This window comes from Fusarium vanettenii (assembly GCF_000151355.1).
Source record: "Fusarium vanettenii 77-13-4 chromosome 10 genomic scaffold NECHAsca_43_chr10_1_0, whole genome shotgun sequence".
In the NCBI taxonomy this organism is placed as follows: domain Eukaryota; kingdom Fungi; phylum Ascomycota; class Sordariomycetes; order Hypocreales; family Nectriaceae; genus Fusarium; species Fusarium vanettenii.
Genome location: NW_003315845.1, coordinates 130,942 through 154,839, shown reverse-complemented (window position 1 = coordinate 154,839; position 23,898 = coordinate 130,942). Strand labels below are relative to the sequence as shown.

General features: G+C 51.2%; 11 protein-coding genes across 11 annotated transcripts; 7 read left to right on the top strand and 4 right to left on the bottom strand.

Moving 5' to 3' along the window:
* Positions 1–302: 302 nt before the first annotated feature.
* Positions 303–1,094, top strand: NECHADRAFT_96535 (uncharacterized protein; the record flags this gene model as incomplete). The annotated part of the gene is made up of 5 exons (XM_003041675.1): positions 303–335; positions 428–518; positions 573–590; positions 642–758; positions 808–1,094. The coding sequence occupies 5 exons, from the start codon at positions 303–305 to the stop codon at positions 1,092–1,094; spliced, it is 546 nt and encodes a 181-aa protein (XP_003041721.1).
* A 1,544-nt stretch (positions 1,095–2,638) lies between these two features.
* On the top strand, positions 2,639–4,406 carry NECHADRAFT_49658 (uncharacterized protein; the record flags this gene model as incomplete). The annotated part of the gene is made up of 4 exons (XM_003041674.1): positions 2,639–2,964; positions 3,022–3,226; positions 3,279–3,469; positions 3,521–4,406. 4 exons carry the CDS (start codon positions 2,639–2,641, stop codon positions 4,404–4,406), a joined length of 1,608 nt encoding a protein of 535 aa, XP_003041720.1.
* A 1,281-nt stretch (positions 4,407–5,687) lies between these two features.
* NECHADRAFT_85344 (uncharacterized protein) lies at positions 5,688–7,049 on the top strand (the record flags this gene model as incomplete). The annotated part of the gene is made up of 7 exons (XM_003041673.1): positions 5,688–5,892; positions 5,939–5,958; positions 6,010–6,046; positions 6,108–6,175; positions 6,234–6,592; positions 6,643–6,738; positions 6,788–7,049. The coding sequence occupies 7 exons, from the start codon at positions 5,688–5,690 to the stop codon at positions 7,047–7,049; spliced, it is 1,047 nt and encodes a 348-aa protein (XP_003041719.1).
* Positions 7,050–7,491: 442 nt separating this feature from the next.
* On the top strand, positions 7,492–9,348 carry NECHADRAFT_106401 (uncharacterized protein; the record flags this gene model as incomplete). Its single annotated transcript, XM_003041672.1, has 5 exons — positions 7,492–7,691; positions 7,744–7,970; positions 8,006–8,137; positions 8,188–8,465; positions 8,527–9,348. The coding sequence occupies 5 exons, from the start codon at positions 7,492–7,494 to the stop codon at positions 9,346–9,348; spliced, it is 1,659 nt and encodes a 552-aa protein (XP_003041718.1).
* Positions 9,349–10,669: 1,321 nt separating this feature from the next.
* Positions 10,670–12,022, top strand: NECHADRAFT_85342 (uncharacterized protein; the record flags this gene model as incomplete). The annotated part of the gene is made up of 4 exons (XM_003041671.1): positions 10,670–11,277; positions 11,337–11,546; positions 11,600–11,770; positions 11,824–12,022. 4 exons carry the CDS (start codon positions 10,670–10,672, stop codon positions 12,020–12,022), a joined length of 1,188 nt encoding a protein of 395 aa, XP_003041717.1.
* Positions 12,023–12,348: 326 nt separating this feature from the next.
* NECHADRAFT_85341 (uncharacterized protein) lies at positions 12,349–14,266 on the bottom strand (the record flags this gene model as incomplete). The annotated part of the gene is made up of 7 exons (XM_003041611.1): positions 12,349–12,749; positions 12,803–12,919; positions 12,968–13,478; positions 13,534–13,707; positions 13,755–13,892; positions 13,978–14,186; positions 14,245–14,266. 7 exons carry the CDS (start codon positions 14,264–14,266, stop codon positions 12,349–12,351), a joined length of 1,572 nt encoding a protein of 523 aa, XP_003041657.1.
* An 891-nt stretch (positions 14,267–15,157) lies between these two features.
* NECHADRAFT_96534 (uncharacterized protein) lies at positions 15,158–16,463 on the bottom strand (the record flags this gene model as incomplete). The annotated part of the gene is made up of 3 exons (XM_003041610.1): positions 15,158–16,047; positions 16,097–16,382; positions 16,446–16,463. 3 exons carry the CDS (start codon positions 16,461–16,463, stop codon positions 15,158–15,160), a joined length of 1,194 nt encoding a protein of 397 aa, XP_003041656.1.
* Positions 16,464–17,456: 993 nt separating this feature from the next.
* Positions 17,457–18,515, bottom strand: NECHADRAFT_85339 (uncharacterized protein; the record flags this gene model as incomplete). The annotated part of the gene is made up of 2 exons (XM_003041609.1): positions 17,457–18,413; positions 18,468–18,515. 2 exons carry the CDS (start codon positions 18,513–18,515, stop codon positions 17,457–17,459), a joined length of 1,005 nt encoding a protein of 334 aa, XP_003041655.1.
* Positions 18,516–18,956: 441 nt separating this feature from the next.
* NECHADRAFT_49787 (uncharacterized protein) lies at positions 18,957–20,210 on the top strand (the record flags this gene model as incomplete). The annotated part of the gene is made up of 6 exons (XM_003041670.1): positions 18,957–18,990; positions 19,044–19,114; positions 19,173–19,384; positions 19,454–19,550; positions 19,608–19,899; positions 19,951–20,210. 6 exons carry the CDS (start codon positions 18,957–18,959, stop codon positions 20,208–20,210), a joined length of 966 nt encoding a protein of 321 aa, XP_003041716.1.
* A 438-nt stretch (positions 20,211–20,648) lies between these two features.
* NECHADRAFT_72124 (uncharacterized protein) lies at positions 20,649–21,953 on the top strand. Its single transcript, XM_003041669.1, has 4 exons — positions 20,649–20,766; positions 20,875–21,145; positions 21,204–21,312; positions 21,389–21,953. The coding sequence occupies exons 1-4, from the start codon at positions 20,711–20,713 to the stop codon at positions 21,850–21,852; spliced, it is 900 nt and encodes a 299-aa protein (XP_003041715.1). The 5' UTR covers positions 20,649–20,710; the 3' UTR covers positions 21,853–21,953.
* Positions 21,954–22,111: 158 nt separating this feature from the next.
* NECHADRAFT_5079 (uncharacterized protein) lies at positions 22,112–23,222 on the bottom strand (the record flags this gene model as incomplete). The annotated part of the gene is made up of 2 exons (XM_003041608.1): positions 22,112–22,472; positions 22,531–23,222. Coding segments are annotated over 2 exons (1,053 nt in total), but the record flags the coding sequence as incomplete, so codon positions are not given.
* Between the last annotated feature and the right edge of the window lie 676 nt (positions 23,223–23,898).

Genomic DNA, 23,898 nt, shown 5'->3' with positions numbered 1-23,898 from the left:
TTAGGAGCTGTCAACTCTGTCCCTCAACCATCAACCCACGAATAAGATGCCGCCTCGAAAAAGAAGTGCGCCTAGCTCTGGCGCCGATGATGAAACCGTCCCAAAAAGACGATCTCTTCGTCAGGCGGCATCAAAAGGCCGCCAGCCACCCGACGAGCCAACCCGTGAGGAACCAACTCCCCCCAAGAAGACAACAGTCAAAGTAGAGGAGAAGAAGCAACCCAAGAAGCCCAAGGCAGCTCCCAAGAGTCGAACAGCAAGCAAGGTTGATGCGCCAAAGACGAAGAAGTCTCAGGAAGAAGATGCACCTAAAAAGGAGGCTCAGAACAGTGCTCGTGCCGCGTCTGAAGACTCTGATGTGGACTCGATCCCAGCGATCAATCCTGAAGCTCCCAGACATGATGGCCAGTGGTACTGGCTGCTGAAGGCTGAACCAGAGACGCGCATCGTGAATGGAATCGATGTCAAGTTCTCCATTGATGACTTGCGGGATAAGGATGAGCCTGAAGGATGGGATGGTAGGTCTTAATCTTTATCTCTGGAGAATGCCACAGCGGCTTACACGATTACAGGCATCAGAAACTACGCAGGTTTGTCTAGATCACGGCAACTTCTAGCCCCGCAGTACTGACCCTCCACAGCTCGCAACAACATGAGAAACATGAACGTTGGTGATCTAGCCTTTTTCTATGCAAGCAACTGCAAAGAGCCCGGCATCATGGGCACCATGGAGATTGTCAAGGAGTTTTCCGAAGACAGTAAGCAGCCCAATACATTCTCCATGGACCTCCTAACACCCCATCTTAGAATCCGCACGGCAACCAGGCGCACCTTACTACGATCCCAAGTCGACCAAAGAGAAGCCCATCTGGGACCTCGTGCATGTCGAGTTCCGAAAGAAGTTTGCCGTTCCGATTCATCTCAAGGAGCTTCGTGAGCTTGGGAAGTCTGGTGGGCCTTTAGAGGCGATGCAGCTGATCAAACAGTCGAGACTCAGTGTGACCAAGGTCAGTGCTGATGAGTGGAACACGCTTTGTGAGCTTGCCGACAAGAAGGCATCTGAGGCTGGGCTAGAACACCAGGGGCCTAAATAGGGGCGTAGATGGGTTGGAATATCGTGGTAATTGTTGTTTTGTTAGCTGGTTGTTGTAGTTATAATGGCCGACCTTAATCTCTGTAGGAAACTAGAAGCACTCGTAATAGTATACAATTGGACTTGCCGCGTTGCCGGCAAAGTTCGGCAAAAGAAGAAAGGATATCAGACATCACCAACATCGTGTTCCAACATGATGCCTTGTTTCCGGCCGGGGGTCTCCAACTTGAAGGTCTGATGCTGTGAACAATTTTTCTCCTCCTAGCCGAAGCTAGCGAGTGCTTCGTCTTGCCTGTTTGGGACGACGCCCTCCCTTTGGAGAGTTTGAGCCCATTCCCGTCTTGGATTAAGTGCGAGATTGCCACGAGTAGGTACTTGGCGGCTCCGTGAGCTGAGCTCCCCGACCGCAACGACCATGGAAATGGGTTCAACTGTTGATTAATTCCCCAGAATAAAAACAAGATGCTTACTTCTCCGCCCCCAGATTGGGGACCCCGTATTCTGATGTGTTTTGCCCTTGCCGACGTGCCCCGAAGTTGGGCTCCAAATCTGGACCCGAGTGTCAATCGAAAGCACCAAGAAAGAGAAAGGTTGCGCAATGCTCAGCAGTTGTTGATATCGGCATCACTACACAGAAAAATGACGAGGGCAAATGACAGACTAGAATGGCTCAAGCTTATTATTTTGCTATCTTGTTTAGCTAGACACTCCATCACCCATCACCGTGACAGTGCTTGACCGTCTCCGCCGTGAACCACTCCCCTGGGCTCACCTGATACCCTACACACACCGCAGAAACACGTGCAGATTCTACGCCGCAAACGGTTGTTCCATCGGCGAACCGCTCCCCCACTCCGATTTGCTCATGGCACATGCCGAACCTTGGACCCGTTACCGCCTCCTCTTGACCCGTCTCGGGCTAGCGTCGTGTTGGAAATGTTCATGTCATCATGGACGTTGGCTGGGCACGGGCAACATTAGGCACTGTTTTCCCGTTCTAGCTGCTTAATGGTCTGTACCTGTGTGTTTCGGCATGGGCTGATGGCCAAGGGTTTGAAGCCAAGAGTCAGCTCTGCTCACTTATTTGACTCTTTCTTGGAGAAACGTGATCCAGAGCTTGGCTTCTTACCTCCAATTCGCAACTTCACCGAGCCCAGTCGGCCCGCTTTACTATTCGGTTAGGCAAAGACCCCGCAAACGACTCCGCATCTTGGGATGTTGGTGATGCTAAGAAGGCAGAGGTCTGGAATAGGCAATCGCAAGCACTCAAGGACATGGGTTATTCTTAATTTCCCAGGTTTTTTCCGTTTGAAGGGACGTCACACGACGATCAAAGGGCGGAATCTGGGGTCCCCAGATGTCAATAGTCGGGTCCTTGGGGGGCGTTGGCTACCGAGTCAAGATACGAGTCATTCGTCCCCCAGAGGAAAAAGTTACTATAATAACTCAAGTGTCCACCTCGTTTTTTCGTATTCTCTTTTCTATTCCCCAGATCCGTTACCCACTCTTGTCGATCAATTCTTTACTCGCAAGATCTTAACAATCATGGCGGATACCAGAGACAAGTCTCTCGGCGAGGAGAAGATCGAAGCTCAGCAGGTTGAGGCTGCTCAGGATGCGCAGCTCGGTCATCTTGCTGATCAAGAGGATCACGAAACTGGCATCTGGGGTTCCTTTGTAAAGTACCCTTGGGCTTCTGCCTGGTGCATTTACGCATGTTGGTGCATCATCCTTGTCAGTTTCGATCTTCAGGCTGCTGGCAGCGTTATCGGTATTCCTCAATTCCGCAAGGACTTTGGCTTCAAGTTTGGTGAAGACTATGTGATCCCAGCTGAGTGGCAGTCCGCCTTTAGCGGTGCTCCCGTTGCTACGTATGTATTTTCTAGCCTCTTGAGTTGTCTGTTCTGCCACTAACAATTTTTGCCCAGGGCGGTTATCTCTTCGCTCATCTCGGCCGAACTTGCAGACTGGGTTGGTCGAAAGAACGTTCTCGCCGGCGCCCTCGTCATCTCTTTCATCGCCGTTACCGTCGAGTTTATTGCTACAACGAACCTGGTCTTCTTTATCGGAAAGCTGATCAACGGTTTCATGATTGGTGCTGTTGCCACCACCATGATCAGCTACATTGGAGAGGTAGAGCGACTCTGGACATTTCTGGTTGAAGGACTCAACTAACATCCCACAGATCACCCCTCTGGCTCTCCGTGGAGTCTTCACTTGCTGCGTTGGTGTGGCCTACGGTATTGGCCCTCTGGTTGCCTTTATCGTCATCAACTACACTGGAGATGTCCAGACCCGCTGGGCTTACCGAACTGTCTTTTGCTGCCAGTTTGGTTTCGCTGGTGTTGCCACTATTCTCCTCCCGTTCATGCCTGAGTAAGTTTACCAACCGAAAAAAACCGTTGAACCGTTTTAACAAACTTCTAGGTCGCCATGGTGGCTCATCTCCAAGGGAAAGCGGGATCGCGCTATTCGAAGTCTTCGCAAGCTGGGCCACGACGGCGAATCCGGCCACAAGAAGCTTGCTCTCATTGAGCTCACACTCGAGCAAGTTCGACAGGAAACCGAGGGCGTCACCTACATGGAATGCCTGAGAAAGTCAAACCTGCGCCGAACCATCATCAGCATCATGCCCCTATGCATTCAGGCCTTCTCAGGTATCGCCTTTGTGGCTGGATACTTCACCTACTATCTCCAGCTTGCGGGTTACTCAACCACCAAGAGCTACCAGATTCAGATTGCTCAGCCTGTACTTTCCATCGTCGGCAACCTCATGGCCGCTGCTATGGTTGACAAGGTCGGTCGACGTGCTCTCACCTTCTGGGGTCTGGTGATTCTTACCATCCTCCTTCTCATCACTGGTGGTCTCGGTCTTGGCTCCTCACAGCCTGCCATTACTGGAACAGTTGCCTTTATTCTCATCTACAGCTGGTGGTACAACGTTTCGATTGGATCAACGGCCTTCTCCCTGCTCTGCGAGGTTTCCACCTCCCGTCTCCGCGTCAAGACCATCGCCATTGGTTACGCCTTGCAAAACTGCATCAATGTCATGTGGCAGTTTGTCATCCCCTTCATGTTCAACCCTGATCAGGGTAACCTAGGCGCCAAGGTTGCTTTCATCTTTGGCGGTCTTTGCCTGTTCTCGCTCGCCTATCTCTGGTACTACCAGCCCGAGACCGCTGGACGATCGTACCAGGAGCTTGATGAGATGTTTGCCAAGGGTGTCCCCGCGAGGAAGTTCAAGTCGTACAAGACTGAGGCTGAGGTCCAGAACGAGGCTGCTGCTCAGGGGATGGGCAAGGAAGAGATGTAGAGGATGAATTTTGTTTAGAAGCGGAAGCGCCTCGGGCGCCTATGACGGATGAAAGGCCCATAGCATGATAGTTTTACAGAAGCCACCAATAATACTTATTCACCAGCGACAATGCTCCATGGAGATTCCCATGCTTTTGTCTATGTTTTACCCGTGTGGCGCCTTGTGGACAACTGCCCTGTAAGGCGGACTGGTATCTAGGCTTGAGAAAATCACGGCTCGGCTTGCCGTTCAAGGCCGTTATCAAAGAAGTTAGGAACGCCATTCGAGAGTTCGGCCACTGAGTAGCATCCTTCTGCTCCCCTTTCTCTTGATTGGCGGCATTGTCCGCAAGACAACCTCCGCTTAGCTCATCCTTACGCGCCTCCATTAGCCCCCCCGGTACCTTGGCAACTCTCAAATCGATCGAGATAATTGGGCAACATCGTTCCTCGATCAACTCTCCCATCTCGTTGCTAGAGAGAGCTCGGGACATCTGTCATTGGCGCCACGACTAGGGGCTGTGTGTCAACTCAGGTGCCTCGATCAGAGAACAGACCTGACGCGAGTCAAACTCGAAATGTGACTTGCCAATCGGATGTGGTCCCTTGTTTCCCGGCATGTATCTAACCGTTCCGTGCCGATCCTTGATACCTAACGCATCCCTTGCAGGTCTCAACATCTCGGGTCTATCTCACAGCGAAGATGCGACATGCAGATGCTGAATACAACCCATCAGCCCTATTCCTCGACCTCCCCGGAAATCTCCATCTCATTCTCATCGTATTTCTACCCGTCATCTCGGGGATGACACCCCAGCGCCCGCATACTGTCGATCAGATCGGGCTAGGGTCACAGCCCCTGGGACTAGACGACGCCACGACATTCCCGTCCCCGTTTTTTGTCTGTCCCGTTGGCTGGTCGGCAGTTGTGGCTCCAATAGCGTCATGATCTGGCTTTGTGGTCGTCTCAACCCTTCTGGTGCTTGGTGATGCTGTCGAACCTTGTTGTGAGTCTAACGAAGAACAGGCACGGCAACCAGGCTCTTGGCTGTTTTCGTTTCGTATTGCGTATGTTCCAGTCCCCCATGTTTTCGTCCTACGCATCTCAGCCCTATTGTTCTCTTAATACCGGCCCTCCCACAGGGCATTTCTCTCCCGTGGTCTTTCTTTTGGCTGCTGTGACGTGCCCAAGCTAACGACCTAGAAAATCGCCCGCCAAGAGGGTTTACTGCATTTCTTTCAAGTTTTCCATAATTTGGAACTAATCCTGTTCCTGAAGTGAGGAGCGGACCCACCCATCATGGATCCAGACGGTCATCAAGGGTCGGGCCTCCCCCTACCCATGCCTCATACTGCGAGCTCCGGGGGTTTGTTCTCTCACACAAAAGGTCCAAGCAAAGAGCTTTTTTGGACTTCGGTCCTTATGCCCATATTCTGTATACCCATTGTCGCCTTGCGTCTTTGGACTAGCAAGAGGGTCGTTCACAAGTGGCATGTCGACGACAGTGAGTGAGCATCATCTATCATGGTCATGTTACTGACAGCCTGCAGCTCTCATTATTCTTGCCACGGTATGAAAAGGTCTGAATAATCTACCGAGCTTAATTGACACTCCTGAACAGATCTTTGCCGTATTATTCTCAGTAGACTCGGCTTTGAGTACGTTGCCAAGCACCCATCCATTTTGGTGGCCAATAGCTAATCAGAGTGTCACGTCTAGATGCTCGCCTTGGCTCTGGGGATCACATCTGGAATATCGATCCAAAGTCGCTGGAAATACTTCTCAAGGTGAGTTACCGCGTGGACTTACGCCGACCTGGCTAACTGATCTTTCTCTGGGGTGCAGAGCACAAAATGGGGTGGCCTGCCAGTCTACAACATTGCAACAGTCTTCATCAAGGCTTCGGTCTTGACATTCTATTTGCGTTTCACCGTCGACTTCTACTTTAAGATGTGCTCATATGCAGTCCTGTTCATCGTTGTGGCCAACGCCATAGTGAATATTGTGGGATCAGCCATCCTCGAATGCACGGCGCCTGGGCAAGCTTCTTGCCAACAAACAATCATCATTCAGATTGTCAGTGCAGCTATTAACTCTACAACCGATGCGGTCATACTTCTTCTCCCGTTTTGGCTCCTTCGCCCCATGAAGGTTCCCCTGAGCCGCAAGATTGGGATTGCAGTCGTGCTAATGGCAGGAGGCTTGTGAGGATATGAAGCACCTATCTACGAGTTGTAACTAATTTGGGGTGCAGTGTCTTCTTTGTGAGCATCTTCCGCTTGGTATCAACCACACAACTAGACGACAACTTGGACGCAACCTACCGAGGGGGAAACAGTTTGAAGTGGAGGTATGGTATATAAGTCTCAGACACTCGACGAGTTCTAATTAAGATACAGCGTCATTGAAACCTGGTCAGGGATTACATGCGCCTGCATGCCCTATGCAAAGCCTCTGATCAATCGATACTTTCCCCACTCATGGGCTGCAACGAAACACGATAGTAGTGGATCAGAGAGACGATTGGCTACTATCAACATGGAAGAGGGAGCCAACAACGACCAGCCTGAGGACAAGGGCGTTGTGGTCCAAGCGAGGAAGGCATCCAGTAGTAGAACCGGTTCTGTATGTGTTCCGAGAGATGCCATAATTCTGACATAGACATGGACCATTAAAATAAAGGGGTTTATCTTATCTTTACGTTTGGCCAAGTCCTATCCTTTGATTAAAGCTCCGTCGTCCTTCCGTCAACCCCTGTTAACGGTCCCGGTTCATAAAACCCGCTTTTAATATTCCGCCATTGAGGAATCGGTATAGCACCGGCTTCAACGAACCCACCTCGGCTTCAATGCCCCTGTGAACCCTGAAAACCGGTGCAAGTCTGTGCTCAATAACGGATAGGCCGGGCTGAGCTGCCATAACTGGACAAGAGCGTTCCGCAACGGCCGGTGAAGCGAGCTTGGCCTGACGATATAAAGTTCATGTGATGAGTCGATTAGGGAGGCTATGTAGCGACCTAGGCCTGTGCTTAAAGTTATATAAGAGCCACTGGGGGTCATTGAGAGCTTGTGAGAGCCTCACAGCACATCGCTCAGTCTGAAACATGTTGCTTTTGACGACTCTTTTTGCCGTATTGCTCTGGCCCGTGGCTGTTGCCGCAGCCTGGGGTTGGAATGATCAAAATGGCAACTACGTGATTGACTCAGGGGCTGATCTTGTCATCAGCGTCAGCAAGTCCAACGGCGACATCAACTCGCTCAAGTACAAGGGCCAGGAGTTTAACGGTTGGGGCGGCAAGAATACGTGAGTGAGAAATCCGGCATGCTATTAATGGCGATGCTAACAAATCAATCAGCCATGTCGAATCTGGTCTTGGAGCCAGCACCGTCTCTATTGCTTCTGTCGGCAGCAATGTCATCAAGGTCTCGGTCCAGCACGGAACTCTTAAGCATTACATTGTCGTGCGATACAAGAACAACAATGTCTACCTGTTCACCAACAAGGCCGATACTAGCATTTCGGCCATGCGATACATTGTGCGCATCAAGCCTGGTATTTTCAGCCATGCCTCGACCGACGCCGGTAAGTCTTCGAGATATTTTACAGACCAAAAAGAGAGATGCTGACAAGTATAGATTACTATGACCCCGGAAGCTCATACATCGAGGCCTCCGACGTCAGCATCAACAGCAACGGCATCACCAAGAGCAAGCACTATCAGGGAAACACCTACGGACGCACCATGGATTGTAAGCGAGCCAGGAGATTCAGGTGCATCTCAAGCTAACTTTGTCATCAGACGACTACGTCGGCAAGTCAAACGGCAAGGTTGGTCTATACATGATCCGCTCCAACCACGAAAAGGCTTCCGGTGGTCCTTTCTTCCGATCTCTTCTCACCCGAGCCGATGCAACCGGCGAGGACTTGTACGACATTTACTACTACAACATGGGCAGCACGGACCCCATGCGATTCGGTCTTCAGGGCCCTAGTGTCTTGACCTTTACTGATGGAGGCGCCCCCAACTCCAACCTGTTTGCTCGCAACGCGGACTGGACCTGGATTGATGGCCTCGGAGTAAGTCTTCCCGTATAGCTCACCTGACAGCCTAGGCGTCTTTACTGACTCTTCTTAACAGTTGGATGGATGGACCAAGTGGGGTGACCGTGGCTATGCTTCCGGCGTCGGAATCTCCAACATGAAGGACGGCTACACTTACACCGTCGGCCTGTCCAACGCCCAGGCCCAGTACTGGGGCGTGGCTTCAGCTGGAAAGGGCGCATGGTCAATCAAGAAGATTATCCCGGGCACCTACACCATGACTGTGTACAAGGAGGAGCTGGAGGTTTACACCGGATCAATCACCATCAACAAGGGCGCTGGCACTGCTGTCAACACAGTCAAGGCCACCGATCCCGCTGACGACAACGCCATCTGGCGCATTGGAGAATGGGACGGTACACCCCGAGGTTTCCTGAACTTTGAGGACAAGGTGATGAAGCCCACGTACATGCACCCCTCTGACAAGCGACTGGCCAACTGGGATGCCGGCAACTTTATTGTTGGAACCAGCAAGACGAATGGCTTCCCCGGATACATGTGGCAGGACATCAACAACAACCACCTCGTCTACTTCCGTCTTAACCAGGCACAGCTCGGAAAGGAGCACACGATCCGTCTTGGCATCACCCAGGCTTACATCAACGGACGACCTACCATCAAGGTCAACGACTGGTCAGCACGCACACCCGGAGCAACCAGCCAAGCCAGCACCCGAAGCTTGACCACCGGCACCTACCGCGGTAACAATGTCAAGCTCGAGTTTACGGTTCCGAGCAGCGCCTTCAAGCAGAGCACGAGCGAGTGGCAGATCATGACCATCAGCATCGTGACCGGAAGCACTGGCACGAAGTATCTCAGTGGAGGTGTCAGCTTTGATAGTATTGACATGTTGGCTTAGATGCTGGAAGGGACGGGATCCGGACTATAAATAGAGAGCCTAGGCGCGAATGGGACAAGTAGATGGTGCTATTCTCAGCATGTCAGACCGTGTTTGCGCGTGAACTCCTTGGTTAAAACAGTGATCACAATGTCCAGGTTGAAAAGAAAACGGACTTGTTAGGGGGATATATGACCTTTAAAAAGTGAGCAGGGAGATGAAATGTATTCCGATGGTGTGGAATCAACTTTGTGGATTGTTGCATTAGGATCATCAGAGTAGAGACCCTGCATGAAACATTCAAGTCAAATGCAACAGCGATTCAAAGCTAGCGCCCTGAATCATTAGCTACCCGCCTCTATCGTGGTACCTGGCCCCTGTAAATGCATTGGAAATTAGCTCCCTCAATGGACCCGTCAGTGTGGTGGTAATCCATTAAGATCCTCAGGTGAAGCTACCCTAGAGTATTGCGTCGATCAGCCAAAACAGCAGTAAAGCGCTCGGATCTCTCCTCGGAGAAGCTTGAAACAAAAGGAGGAGCTCCGTTGAAAGACGAAGATTTGGCTAATCGGCATTTGCAGGGAGAGTTCGTATTACCATGGCGTTGAAGTGACTTTGGGCTAACTTCAAGGCCTTCCGCTTTGGGCAAAGAGCTGGCTTCATTTGAGGCGTCTCCAATTTCCCCCCGGGTCATCGCCCTCCACACCAGGAACCGTAAAGATATTTGCTATTACTTTTGGCAATGCTATTCTCCTTCGTTGCCTCATCCAAAACAGCCTTCCCAAAGTTCCATTCCTGCATCAAGACATCAGGCTGGGGTCGGCCGCCCGCCGCAAGTAAGACAAAACACTTCCCCCAGAGTAACATTTTCGTCTCCCTCCCCTGCTCAGCCCTGCTGCGCCCCGGCTTCTAGACCTCCCAGTAGCACGCTGCCACCACATTTGGCGCAACGCGGGTGAGAATTTAGGTGCCTCTTACAGGGGGCTGTTCTGCAAAAAGGTCGCCGCTTACTGGCTCCATCCCTGTCTGCTCATTTTCAGCTCGACGCCACATGATCTACCAGATGGAACATTGTGCTGACCGTTGAGGCTGGGGTCGTGCTCCTGCAGTGCTTGGCCCTGTAACTGCTGTAATTATTACGCCTGTAGCCTCAATTGTGGCTGTCTGGTTGAGCTGCTTATTTGCTGTCAACTATTTGAGCCTGGGCCTGCGCCAAGTTTAGTCTGCTGCCGGTTGCTTCCGTGATCGTGAGCTCCTTGTCGCCATAAAAGATTGGGCTGCCCAAATTGGAGAGCTGTCGTCTTGCTTGTCTTTGTCGTAACCACCAAGAACCTCCACCATAATGCGTTCCTCACTGTGTCAAGCCGCCGCCAGCTTCGCCCTCCTTTCGCTGGTGGGCGCTCAATCCCTCCCCCAAGAGCTATCCGACGCCATCTCCGACTACCCTACTCTCTCCCTCTTCCGTTCCTTGATCGGCGCTGCTCCTCAGGGACTCACCAAGAGCTTCTCCGAAAAGTCCACCGACATCACAGTCCTCGTCCCCACCAACGATGCTATCGAGAAGTACCTGAAGAATGCTGGAGTCACAGACGTGACTGCGCTCAACGAGGATGATATCCAGGTCTTTTTCTCCTACCACATTATGGCCGCGTCGCTCCAATCTTCGGATTTCGACGACCCGAAGGGAAAGACTGTCCCTACTCTGCTCCAGAGCGAAGAGTTCAACAACCGAACTGCTGGACCCGACCTCGTTCAAGATTTCGGAAAGCAAGCGACTGGTCAGGTCGTATTTGCTTCCAAGGTTGATCAGAGCGACAAGAAGGAGAAGCGACAGGATATTAAGGGAGATGAGGTGAACCTGCGATCCGGCCTGGCCCAGGATGTCAAGATGACGGCCGTTGATGGCAAATGGGGACCCAAGGGCGCCAACACCTTCCAGGTTGTCAACAGGTAGGTTCAAACTCACCTGGACTTGGACATTGGACATTCTCTGACACAATTGACCTTAGCGTTCTTCTCCCTCCTAGGCCCTGCTCCGTCACCGTCCGCACAGTCACAGCCAAGGACGACAGGCTCGAAGGGTTGGACAAGGCTTTGAACGCTACCGGACTTTGGCCTGCCCTTGACCACTCCAAGAACGTCACTTGCCTTGCGCCTTCGACCAAGGCCTTTGAGGACGCCGGCGAGCTGTCCAAGGAGGAGCTCACGGGAGCGCTCCTGTAGGTTGCCAGCTCAATCTCTGCCCCAACCACTGCTGACACTCTTTTCACAGCGCCCACACCTTGGACGAGGTCACTTACACCGATTATCTCACCGACGGAATGGTTATCGGAACTCTTAACAAGACTACCGTCCGCGTTTTCCTCAAGGGTGACGACATCTACTTCAACAACGCCAAGGTTATCAAGGCCAACGTGATCACCAACAACGGCCTCATCCACATGTCAGTTGCCACTTTATTCATTCGCTACAGCTTAGCATACTAACGCATATCAGGCTTGATCAGGTCATCCAGTCGTCTGGAGAGCCCAGCAGCTCAGCCAAGGGCGTATCTCCCAGCGAAACCTCCAGCACCACCGAATCCAGCTCGACAACAACCGAGACTGGTGCTGCCCAATCGACCAATGCCGCCAGCACCCTCTCCTTCGGCTACGCAGGCGCCATTGCTCTGATTGCCGGTCTTGTCTTGAACTAAGCAACTTCCTACCAATCACGAGAGCTTGGAGAGAGCGATTGTCATATTGACAAATAATTACGGCTTCCCTGAAAAAGAGAGGGAACCTGATGATGTACTTGAAATTGCATGGATATAACGGCGTACCTTTCTGATAGCGGCATGCATGCATATGGGGTGAAAAAAGTCTAGTTGGGACTTCATCTTCTGATGTACATATTAAATTTCTACAAGCATTTCAAACAAACATCAATATGATCACCAAACTCATGGTCAAGACAAGATGCTTTCAGGTTAAGATCTCGATTAGTGGTCCTCACGTGTGATTGGATTGAACCATCGTCTATCTAATTGACATCCTCCATCACAATCTGCTGCAGAGGAAATGCACCATCAACCAGTAAGGGAGGTGGGCGGACATTATCCGGAAACGACGCCTCCCAAGCCGACATGACCTGAAAGATCTTGGCTTCTTCATTGGCAGGTGCAATGGCATGTAGCGAAAAGGGACGCCCATTAAAGTCGGCAAACCCGAGTGGGAGGTTGCCAACAGGGAACCCGGCCGCAGCACCCACACTGTTAAATCGCGAGTCACATGGTCCCAGGAGCACATCGACATCGTATTCTTTCATCATGCCGAGTAGCGTATGAGATGCGGTTCCACGTAGAGCCTCGAAGTTGCGGTCGTACTGTTCCTGCGTGATGGTGGTATCGCGTCCGGCTTCGAGCCCCTTTTGGTTGTTATCCCCTAAGAATTCGCGTTAGTCTGATGGCATACGTATGCCGATCTTTGTCACTAACGTTCAGTAAACTCCAGGTCGGCATGATCTTCGTTGAACTTGATGAGCTCTTCAAGGGTCTGAGGAACACTATCAAACAGCTGGAGGAACTTGGGGAATCGTCGCTTCATTTGAAAGGCTGGTGGACGTCAGCAAGAATGTGCACTGGATGAAGCAGATAACATACGAAATATTTCCTCCATTTGCGAAAAGTCGGGCATCGCGCCGGTGATATCCTCCCATGACGCAACTGGCACCGATCGAGCCACTTTGCCTCCCGACTCCTCAATCTTTGCTTGGGCAGCGAACAGAGCATTGTCGGTCTGATTAAAGAAGCCTTCCACCGGTTCAATGGCCGTGGGATCGCTCCGCCACAGCGTGGGATCGACAAAACCTACCTTGAGCCCATTCCAGGACGTGGTCAGTGGATGATAGTAACCCGGGTCGTGGAGCTGCAGGATGGCCGAGAGCGTCGCGATATCTGTCGCCGTTTTGGCATATGGGCCTTGACTATCCCAGCCAGGTGCTCCAGGCTGGAACCCGTCATTGTCGACACTCTCAGGGGTGAGCTTAACGGCGTATAAACCCGTTCTGGCGGCTGGCATCATAATGGAGCCGTTGAGTTCAGTGCCGAGAGACACTGGAGCAAAGCCGGCAGCAACAGAAACAGCGCTGCCCGATGAAGAGCCTGCAGGGCCCTAGCCAGGTGTCAGTGACAGATGTAAAAGAGGAGGTTGGATTGGGAGATCTGACAGTGTTGGTGAACCATGTTGCGTTCTTGGCGACGCCCCCCTTGATATAGGGCGATTGTGTCTGATGGTATTGATCAGTAGAGCAAGCAGCCGAACGGGCCTGTTGCAAACGAACCTGACCTCCGACAGCAGACCACCCGGCCATGAGATCCGAGCCTTTGGCATTACCTAGTTCCTTCGCTCAATTAGTATTTCATGATTCGTCTGAACATTTGGACTCACGCTCAGGTTCGCCTTGGCCAGAATGATCAATCCGGCTTCCTTGAGTGTGTTGATAAGATTGGCGTTCTTCTTGGGCCTGCCTTGCTTGAATGCGTATGATCCACAGGTTGTTGGTAAGTCAACCGTGTTGCAAAGGTCCTGTCCATGATTAATGACTAACGACTGCCCCAATGACCGAACCGACCTTTAAAATGATGGGGATACCATGAAAAGGGCCCCTCACTCTTCCTTGACTGCGTTCATAGTCGAGCTCCTGGGCGCGGGCTATAAGCGAGTCGTGCTCGGCGACAGAAATTATGGCATTCAAGTGAAGGCCTGCGTGGTTGTGCTTTGAGATCTGGGCCAAGTATAGCTTCACAACGTCGACGCTGGTGACCACTTTTGCCCCCAAGAGGCGTTGGAGCTGGGCCGCGGTTAGGGTTAAAACATCCACTAAGAGAGCATTAATAAGAAGTGCAAGAACATCCGTAGTAGCAAATTTGATAGATACCCTTGATTTCCATCGCATACATGGTACCGACTGGCCAGGGAATGTTCAGACTGCATTCGAGGGTGTGGGATTGTAGCCCCTCACAGAGGAACACGATGGTGGGATGCTGGATTGGCGTGATTGGTTAGGAGTCACCAAGTTGAGACATAGCCAGCCTGCTTGTGTAGTCAAGCCCGATGAGGAGAAGATGCTCTCAGTGAGACGGGATGGCCTTGGCCTGCATATGTAGGTTGCCGAGTGAGGATTTATGTGACAGACAACTGGCAAGTGGCGTCACACATGCAGCTTCACTGCCTCAGCCATGACACGAAGACAAACAACACAACTCGGCTCCAAGACAAGCAGGACTCGTTGCGTTGTATCATGGCTTTGCATATTCGGGACGATTCGGCAGAGCGGCCCTTGGGCACTTGTCTAGGATCAACACGGGATACTATGGCAGGGCCACTCTCCCTTGTACCCTAACTGCCCGTTTTTCTTTCGATGACTCGAACAATATGCATTAGCTTTGAGTTGCATGATGGGGTAGACAAGGAGAGGGGAAACAGTAAGGTTGGCCGGCAACATCGGCTCGGATCCCATCTAGGTGTACCGCTACGTAGTAGGTTTACAGGCTCGTCTTGATTGATATTGTTCCTGGACTCCCACTGTGTTATTCTGTACTATTCTCATTGGCTTGGAAATGTAAATAGCTCTACTCTCCCTGCTCCAATTTTAATTCGAACTGTCTGCTTATAATTCTGTCAACTCTTGGTATGGTTGGATACTCCTGCTCTCAGGATACAGAAACGGCCGTTTTCACCCTGTTTCGCCTGAACAAGAACCCCTTTAACTTGTTTAGTGGGACCCTTGAAAATATAATGATACACTCTGACCGAAATAACACCAACTGAGTATGGTAAACCATGCGAGCTCAAGCCAATTCCGCCTCAATGATGCTTTCCACTGAATGTGATTGTCTCCAAATCTTCACCACGCGTAACCCTGCCCTCTCCACCAAACGCCTCCATTCGATCTCGGTTCTCTCCTTGGATCCCAGACAGGCCATCACGGTAATGTCTGAAGTAGTCACGCGAGGGGAAGGTTTGACTCTGCTGATCAAACTCTCATGTATAAGGAGTTTGGAATAGCCCTTCTCCATTACGCAGGTGAGGTTTTTCAGGATCTTGAGAGCCTGTGGATCTTCCCAATCATGCAGGACATTGTGCAGGAAGTAAGCTCGAGCTCCTTTGACGGGTTGAGGTGTGAAGAAATCGTGAGGCTGTGGTGTGATCGTTTCAGGGACTGTCAACTCCTTGAGAATATCAGGCAAGTCTTGCAAGACTAGGCTTGCCTTTGGGATACCGGGATGACGCTTGTGGAACTTTGCCAAGTCATGGCCTTTGCTGCCACCGACATCAACCACTAGAGGACGATCCAGTTTAGAACCTTCCACGAGAGTGCGAGTTGGGTAGACTTCAGGCCAGGGTGTCATGCTGTACTTGGAGTGGCTTTGCATGGCATCGTTGAACTCTTTGGCAGCGACAGCATTAGAACCAAGAGACTCGAACAAAGTGGCTTCGGACTTGTTCATAAACTGCCAGTTGCACTTCTTTGGATCTGTTGGGTTCTTGTACCCTGTCTCTTTGAGATAGGCAGGCAGGCTTCTAAACATGGGACCGTTCACAAAGTTATAGAGCGCTCCATAGGTGTTTGACAGTGCTTCATCAGCTGCGATAGAGTACACCCAGGGTGTTGGCTTATAAGTGTCCTCAGCAGTCTCGGTGATCAAGTTTTGGCCTGCGATCTGTCTCATCATGCGTCCTATCCTCCGATTAATATTGTCCTGCGAAAAGAGACAGCTGTGACTTACTGATGAGAACCTCGTCGGTCCCCGTGAGCTTGGATAGCTCTCTGGAGGTCTTTTCGGATCCTCCAGACCTGATCCATTGCTTGAACACTCCCGCATCGATCAAGGTCTTGACGCAGGCGTTGGTGGCCGGGTTCACCCAGTTGTGCTGCCAGACAGTGTCCCATGGCTTCTGAACCCTACTCAAGGCCAAAGAGAGGGCCTCCATGGTACGAACCCGCTCCGCCTCGCTAGAAAATGAGCCTGCATCGAGACTCTCGAGGGTATCAATGAGTTTGTTTTGGGTTGCCTTCTGTGGCGGGTCCTGTGCCAGGCAAGGCAGCAAAGGGCAGGACAGGTAAGAGAACTTGACGCAAGGTTGATTATACATTTTCTCCCTTGTTAATACTCGATAGAGATTTGCAAAAGAATCAGCTATTCTGAAATCGGACGGGGAGGCCTCGGCTTATTATATTCCAACATGTGGCAGCAACCATCATCAGGTTCACCCCCTGTCATTCGATACTGCGACAGTCAGTGCCTGACGGTGGCCTCGTGACCCAGTCTGTGCTCCCAAAACCCTTGTACAGGGCGCTCCCGCGGGTGAGACAACCCTGTCACCGAGACGGTATGCTTAGATCTGGTTGGGGCACTCATTTATCCTCGGTCGCTCAAGAGGGAAACACGATGATTTTATAGGGGCTATGGCCCGACGCGCCAGCCTGTCAGCGTTGCATCCCCGCTTCAGGAGGCAGTGTCAGTGCAGATTCGTGTCAGCTCGTGGAGTCTTGGGAGGCCTTAGAGACGCCTTCACATGGGGGAAACCTGTCATTTTGAACACCCCCAGATTATCAGGCATAGCCCCCGCGCCCGTGTCCCATTGCATCTCTTTCCCGCGCTCTTGGTGACCATTTTCAGCTTTCGGTATCGTTTTGGCTCAAGATGCTTCCCGTTCCCCGCTCCTTTTTACCGAGCCAGGGCCCCTGAAGCCAGCATCACCCCATCCAGTAACATACACATGGCGCTCGACCTTTCGTCAAGGATTGCTGGGCGATCAGCGAAACGCATTGGCTTTCTAGAAATTTTGAAGAGTAATAAGTCAGGCCATGACAGCAATGAGTCATGAGGTTAATGCATGTGTAACAAGCAAGTCGACCGGGCTATATAATAGGTATTACATGATGCCTTTACAAAAGCGAGTGGGAGGAGTGATGCTTCATACACATTGGAAACATAAAATACCTTGCATTTCTATCCTCCACCACGAGGTTTGAGTTTGAGATGCCATATCTCGATTTGCAGGGTGAAGCCATGTCGTCATTGCCACTGAATATTGCCATCTTCAACAACGGAGTAAAAACTCTTTCTCATCGCCCCTTCACTATCAAATCCTCCCCATCGCCTGAATGATGGGATCGAGGAATATGCTATCCACCACATCTACATTCCAACGAGGCCCATCGCCGAAGCAAACACCCGTGTCAGAAAGCCTGCATTTCACACGAACAAGTGCTTCTCGCAACTCTTGCTCGCCTTCGTCTCGCACTGCCTTTTCGAGGACAAGAAATGCACTGTTGCCAGCAATACTCCTCACCCGTTGCTCGATGGCGACACAGGACAGCCACAAGTCGGGGTCTTTTCCCCTCGCCCGATAATCGGTTTCAACCAGGTTACGCAAGACCACGCCCAGGTCATTTTCGGCTGCAGAGGCATGCTCTGCACTAATCGAACCAGTCTTCTTGAACTCCAGTCTTGCCTCAACCATTCTTCTGATAAAAGACACCTTGACGTCTTGGGTTGCTGTCGAGTGGCCTAGTCCGGTCTTGATAACTGTGGAGGCTTCTGCATGTGGATGCTTGCAACCGTTCAGACTGTGATCCATTACAGACCAAAAAAGCAGGCCAGCAAAGGTCTTTGAGCCGGGACCTAGGTAGGGTATGATGTCTTGAGGTGGGAGTGAGACGCGTTTGTAATGCATTGGGTCGAGCCATATGCCGCAATCAAGACGTTGTGGTGTTGGGCTTGAGATTTGCGTGCAAGTACCAGTTGAACTTTTGGAATTGCGAGTGAAATCACCAGTCAAGACATTGATTGTGATATCCTCGTCTCCTGAGGACGGCGGTGTGTCCCGCAATGGGCTGTCTTTGGTTTCGAGGCCAGCGATATTGGCCAAGTTGGCGATAGCGTCGAGAATCTCTTGTCGCTCATCGCCGTGCACTGCATCGACAGCTTTCTGAACTCCCTCTATGAGGCGGCGATTCTGATCTGATAAACCTTGCGCAGCCTGGGCTTGACGTTTTCGAAAGGCAGCTTGTGACCGACGGCCTCTCTCACGTCGACGCTGGGGCCTTGTTAGTCGTCTCGCTGTGGAACGCCGCCTTGGACGCATGCTTACACTCAGCTCGTCTTCAGCGCTTGTAACTTCGATGCGCGCAGGTGCCATATCTGTCGGAAAAGTAACTCGCGCAAACTATGGCGTGTATCTTAATCGAGGTGCGATGTTAGGTGATGTTATGTGAGATTTGACGTGTTGTGGATTTGTAAGACTCTGGATTAGCCCGAAAGCACCGCTGGGTCGGTCAAGATTTGCCCGATCACGTAACCGGGCTAGTGCAGTTCCGTCGCTCAGCCCAGGATCATGCCTCATGCGGCTCTGACATCGGTCAATGCTGGGGTGCCTAGTTACGTGAATTAGGTGATGTAGTTCCTCCGTATAGTTGAAGGGTTGAGCCGCATTATTAACCATGTCGTGATGGACTTATGAAGAGGACTGCATGCTATAAGTAGCCGGAATCCAGCCTATCTAGAGCAGCAATACAACCACTTACACCATCTACTCATCCAATACCTTATCTATTCCCCAAGTATTTAAACAACCGACACAATGGTCAAGATTGCTATTGCAGGAGGCTCCAGCGGTTCGTCTGCCTCGACTCTTCTTTACCACCGTTTGCTAATTGAGCCGTTAAAGAGCTGGCTAGCGAGGTTCTCGACAAGCTCGTAGCCACAGGAAAGCACGAGATCACTGCCTTGGTTCGAAAGGTAGAGATTACATCTCTGCAGGGCCCCTGGCTTGAAAAGAAGACTGACAAAAACACAGGACCCTTCTCAATACACCCCTCGTGCCGGCGTTCGCTATGTTCAGGCCAACTATCAAGACAAGGCGGAGCTGGCTCAACTTCTCAAGGGCATTCACACAGTTCTGTCCTTCATTGCAGCTCACCTAGACCCGGAAAACCAAGCTCAAAAGAACCTCATTGATGCATCGGTTGAAGCTGGGGTTACACGCTTCGCCCCATCCGAGTGGTCGACGTGAGTAGAGACATAGCTTTTCTCTATACCCGACGGAAACAAATTTTCAATGGTCTAACTGAAGTTTAGTGGCGTCAAGATCGCGTCTTCCCTCGATGCAATGCCTTGGTACACTGGCAAGGTTGAAGTCGCCCAGTACTTGGAGGATCTGAACAAGGATAAGAAGGTAGGGCACCCGAGTCATCCTATAGTCTGAGAGGCAATGGTACTGACCAGGCAAAAGGTTCTCCAGTATACTCGCTTCCAAGTAGGCTCTTTCATGGACTATCTTTGCCACCCTTACAAGGCGTCCAAGTATATCACCACTCTCCCGATCAACATCGACCTGGCAAAGAAACACGCCATTGTTGTCGAGGGTTCTCTGGACGATGAAATGACCTACACGAGCGTTGGAGACATTGCTCATGTGGTTGCACGTGCCGTTGATTACGAGGGGGAATGGCCCGTCATTGGAGGTATCCAGGGAGATAAGATCACCATCGGGGAGGTCCTGAAAATCGGCGAAAAGATCCGAGGTAGGTTATTGATAGTTGGAAAGTCAAGAATGGCGCTAATCCCGTTTTTAGGAGAGCCTTTTACGATTGAGTGGCTCAAGATGGAGGATCTGGCGGCCGGAGAGCTCAAGACCGACAACTATCCTCGCATTGATTTGCCTTCTATCCCCAAAGACCAAGTCGAGTCATTCTCCAAGATGGCCATTGCTGGAGTTCTCATCGCCATGACTCGAGGCGTCTGGACTGTGTCGGATGAGTGGAACAAGATTTTCCCCGACTACAAGTTTACCAAGGTTGAAGAGCTGCTGAAGGAAGCTTGGAAGGGACATTAGGAACTTGAGACTATGGGAATGCTATTCCTTTGTGGGAAAGGGTTGAAAGATAAGAGCTCTTGGGGCATTATTCATCAGCTACAACGTAGCAGGTGCATCAGAACACCAACCCTCTTTTAGCTAAATTCGTTCGTTATTGCAACCTGTGATCTGACTCAATCAATTTGTACTTTTGCAAGAGGACCAGAGCCAAGAGCCAAGAGCCAAGAGCCAAGAGTCATCCCCATCGAAGCATATTGCCAATTTCGTGTGATTCAGCTGTCAGACCAATAGCTCGCGCTGTGATTGGTTGACATCACTCAGCGATACGCCGTCTTAGCCGTGAAATTGCTAACGCAGTGTCTCACGTGAATGTGCTCAGCCCCCTCAGAATTGCTGACCTGAACTTGGGTGCGCGGCTCGAGACCTGAACCCTCTAGTTTCTCTCAAGTCGTTGATATCCCCCTCGAGGGCGGCTCGTCACTCATCTCGAAGCAGTTTCTCGTTCTTGTTAGTGTGTCATGTCAGACGAAGAGAAGGAGAAGGAGAGGAGGAGGGACAAGGTGGCAGAGTTCCTGTATGCGCCATTTTTTTTTTCCCTTTGCCTCGGTCATCCTTCCGTTCGGGCGCTACCCACCAACGGGATTGCCTTACAAGTCATGTTGGATTAATCCGTTTCATGTAGCAAGAAGAACCTCGACAAGGGAGAATTGGCCCTCAAACATGCGGCAGGTCTCGGTCATCAGCCCAATGTCGTCCCAGTGACGGACCCTGTGATGGACGGGCCTCTTCGTGATGTCGAAGTTGGCTGGCATCCTGTGGGCGGCGTTGCCGGAAAATGGTTCGCAGAGGACACTGGATTGGGTAAGATGATTACCGAGAAGATCAACCGGTATCCGGATCCTACGCAACATTGGGCTGTGCTCGTTGGTGACTATGCTCACCAATTGTGGATGGTGGGCTCCTCTCTTGCATAACGACGACTTCCATTGTTGACTGGATTATTGTGCACAGGACGAAAACTTTGATGTCATTTACACGAATGAAAAGATCAACCGGGAAGAGTGGCATACCTTCAAAGTCGGCGAGACGCGGTTCAACGATGACGCGACCCGACGGGCTGGTGAGTTGCATATCCTCTATGAATATCTACTCTTCGATAGAGGTTCTTTTTAGAATAAGTGTCTAACGTGGCTCAGGCGAGTCCGTCATTCAAAGTATTCGAGACAGACAGCCGGCCTACAATCTCATCACCAACAACTGCCAAACCTATGCACTGCAGCTACTGGACGCCATTAAGGTTGGTGTGGCCAAAGAATTCGGCACTACCTTGGCTGTCTACGAGAGATTGTTTGGATCTGGCAAGGTCAAGGACCTTTTTGAACACGGGGATGTTCAGATCCAAGAAGGAGAGGATGCCACGGCTGGTCAAGGCACAGTCTCGTTCGCACAGCAGGTCATGAACGAAAATACAACCCAGCTAGAGCCAGAGGCAGAGTTGAAGAAGCACAAGCAGCAGAGGGAAGAGGCAGAACAGGAGCAAAGTAGGTCGCTACAGCTAGATGGGGAAGACAAAGAGGAGAAGGAGGAGAAGGAGAAAAGCAGCTATAAAGAGGTGAAGGAGCGCTTTGGGGGTTTCGTTTCACGGTTCAAGCGAAAGTGAAACCAGATTTCACGAAGAAGCGAGAAGGAGAACAGGAATGTAGTCAACGCCGAGTAGAGCGTCGTTAATAGATGAGACCAATTATTACAACTTTCCAAACGCCCGTGTAAAGCCACCTAGCTCTACATATGCACTAATCTCCTATCCTTGACATTTATTCATATCCATTTCGAACCCTTGCATGCCTTTCACTCAAGCCATCCTCGACACCACCGGTTTACATCAATTCTTACCATGCCAACTCCTTTGCAAGCTTGCCACAAGACAAGCCGGAACAAGAAGAGAAAAGGCTCTCATCTTGCTCAGAGGTCTGATCAAGGATCTGCTGAGCCGGTCGGATCTCCTTCTTCGCCACCTCCTCAAGGCCACTATGGTGTTCCAGGAGTTGGCGGACCTGGCTCTGGAAATACAGGGGAGCTTCGTTGACCAGGATGCCCGTGTTGAAGTTCTTCTCAGAAGGGTTGGGGAGCGACTTGTTCTCCTCAGAAGCACGCTTGATGATGTCCTGGACCTGGTTGAAGTCCTCATCGCTGGCGTCCTTGTGTCTGAAGACTTCGTACTCTACAGATGATCGAGCAGGTCCAACAGGGTTGCATCGCATCATGATGAAGAAGTGAGGCCTTGATCATGTTAGTCACCTGATAAATAACAGATATGATGCATGTCTTGGGAACTTACGAGAATGTCATGGCAGCATTGGGGAAGTAAAAGTCGCTGATTATCCTGGAGCTCTTTTCCGACTCTTCGCCCATGAAAAGCTGTTCAATCTTGCTGTTGGAGCTGTACTTGTCGGCCAAAGTCTTCCAGTTATAATCAATGTCTTCTTGAGAAGTGTGATCAAACTTGTAGTCGTCGAGGTTGAATGGCTCGTGTCGTGCAAGGCGATCAACACCAGTAAAGTCAGAGGCCCAGGAAACTTCCGGCTTCAGCTTGGCATCCATGTTGACCCAGACAAAGCCTCTCTCGTCGACATGAACATGGAGAGGAAACAGTCCGTTCTTCTTCTTATCGAAGCCCTTGAGGTGCTGATACTCGGGAGCCTTTGCCAGTTGGCCGTTGAAACCATATGACCATCCGTGGTACTTGCAAGACAAGATTTTGGCTGTTCCATTGTCCTTGGTGACGACAGGGAAGGCTCGGTGTCTGCAAATGTTGTGGAAGCCTCTGACGATACCCTCGTTGTTTCGGATAAGGAAGAAATTGAAGCCAGCCTCCTCATAGCGGATATAGGCACCACTCTCAGGTAGTCGAATTTTGTGAGTGAGGAGGATCCACTTCTTGGAAAAGATGGCTCTTCTCTCCAGCTCATGAATCTTTTCGGACCCGTACCATGTTGCAGGAAGAGGCTGTGAGCTTATTTTGGTGCTGCTGAGCTGTGGAGGGGGTGGTTGCCTGGGGGCTACCTGAGGCTTGGAGAAGAAACGCCTGGCTGCCACTACCACGATGGCAGCAAGGACGAAGAGGAGAGCAGAGCCAAAACTCAACATCTTGACTAGTAAACAAACTCGCTTGGATGAGGATGATTATAGTAAAAGCCACTCATTTTGGAGCGCGAGATGGGATATTTAATGCTACATGCCTCTATCTAAGTGATACACATCATGACCCAACCCAAGATACGCCACCGAGAGCTAGAGGGGCTTATCATCGGTGAAGATGCTGCCGGACCGGTCAGGTGACCGGCGGCGAGACGGTTCACACCAAATCGCAAGACTCGGATTGGACGGTCAGACGAGTGGATCAAGCCCACGTCGGTTGCGTCCCGTTCAACCCCGTTGATCCTGCATCTCAAGATAGAACAAACCAATGCCTATCTTGTATCGGCCGTGAATCGGCGCTGTAACCCCGGATCAGCTGCCAGAAGCCACCGGCATTATCTGTCGTTGACTTTCCTGTATTGTTCTAGACTGCGTCTTTGCGAGCTTCCCCTCCGCATTTAACCCCGCGTCGATATCGGAGTCCATTGTCCGATCGCCGTTTTGGTCGTATCTTGGGAGGTTAGAAGCATGGCACATGATGCCCAATGCCGCGATTAGATGCGGGCCC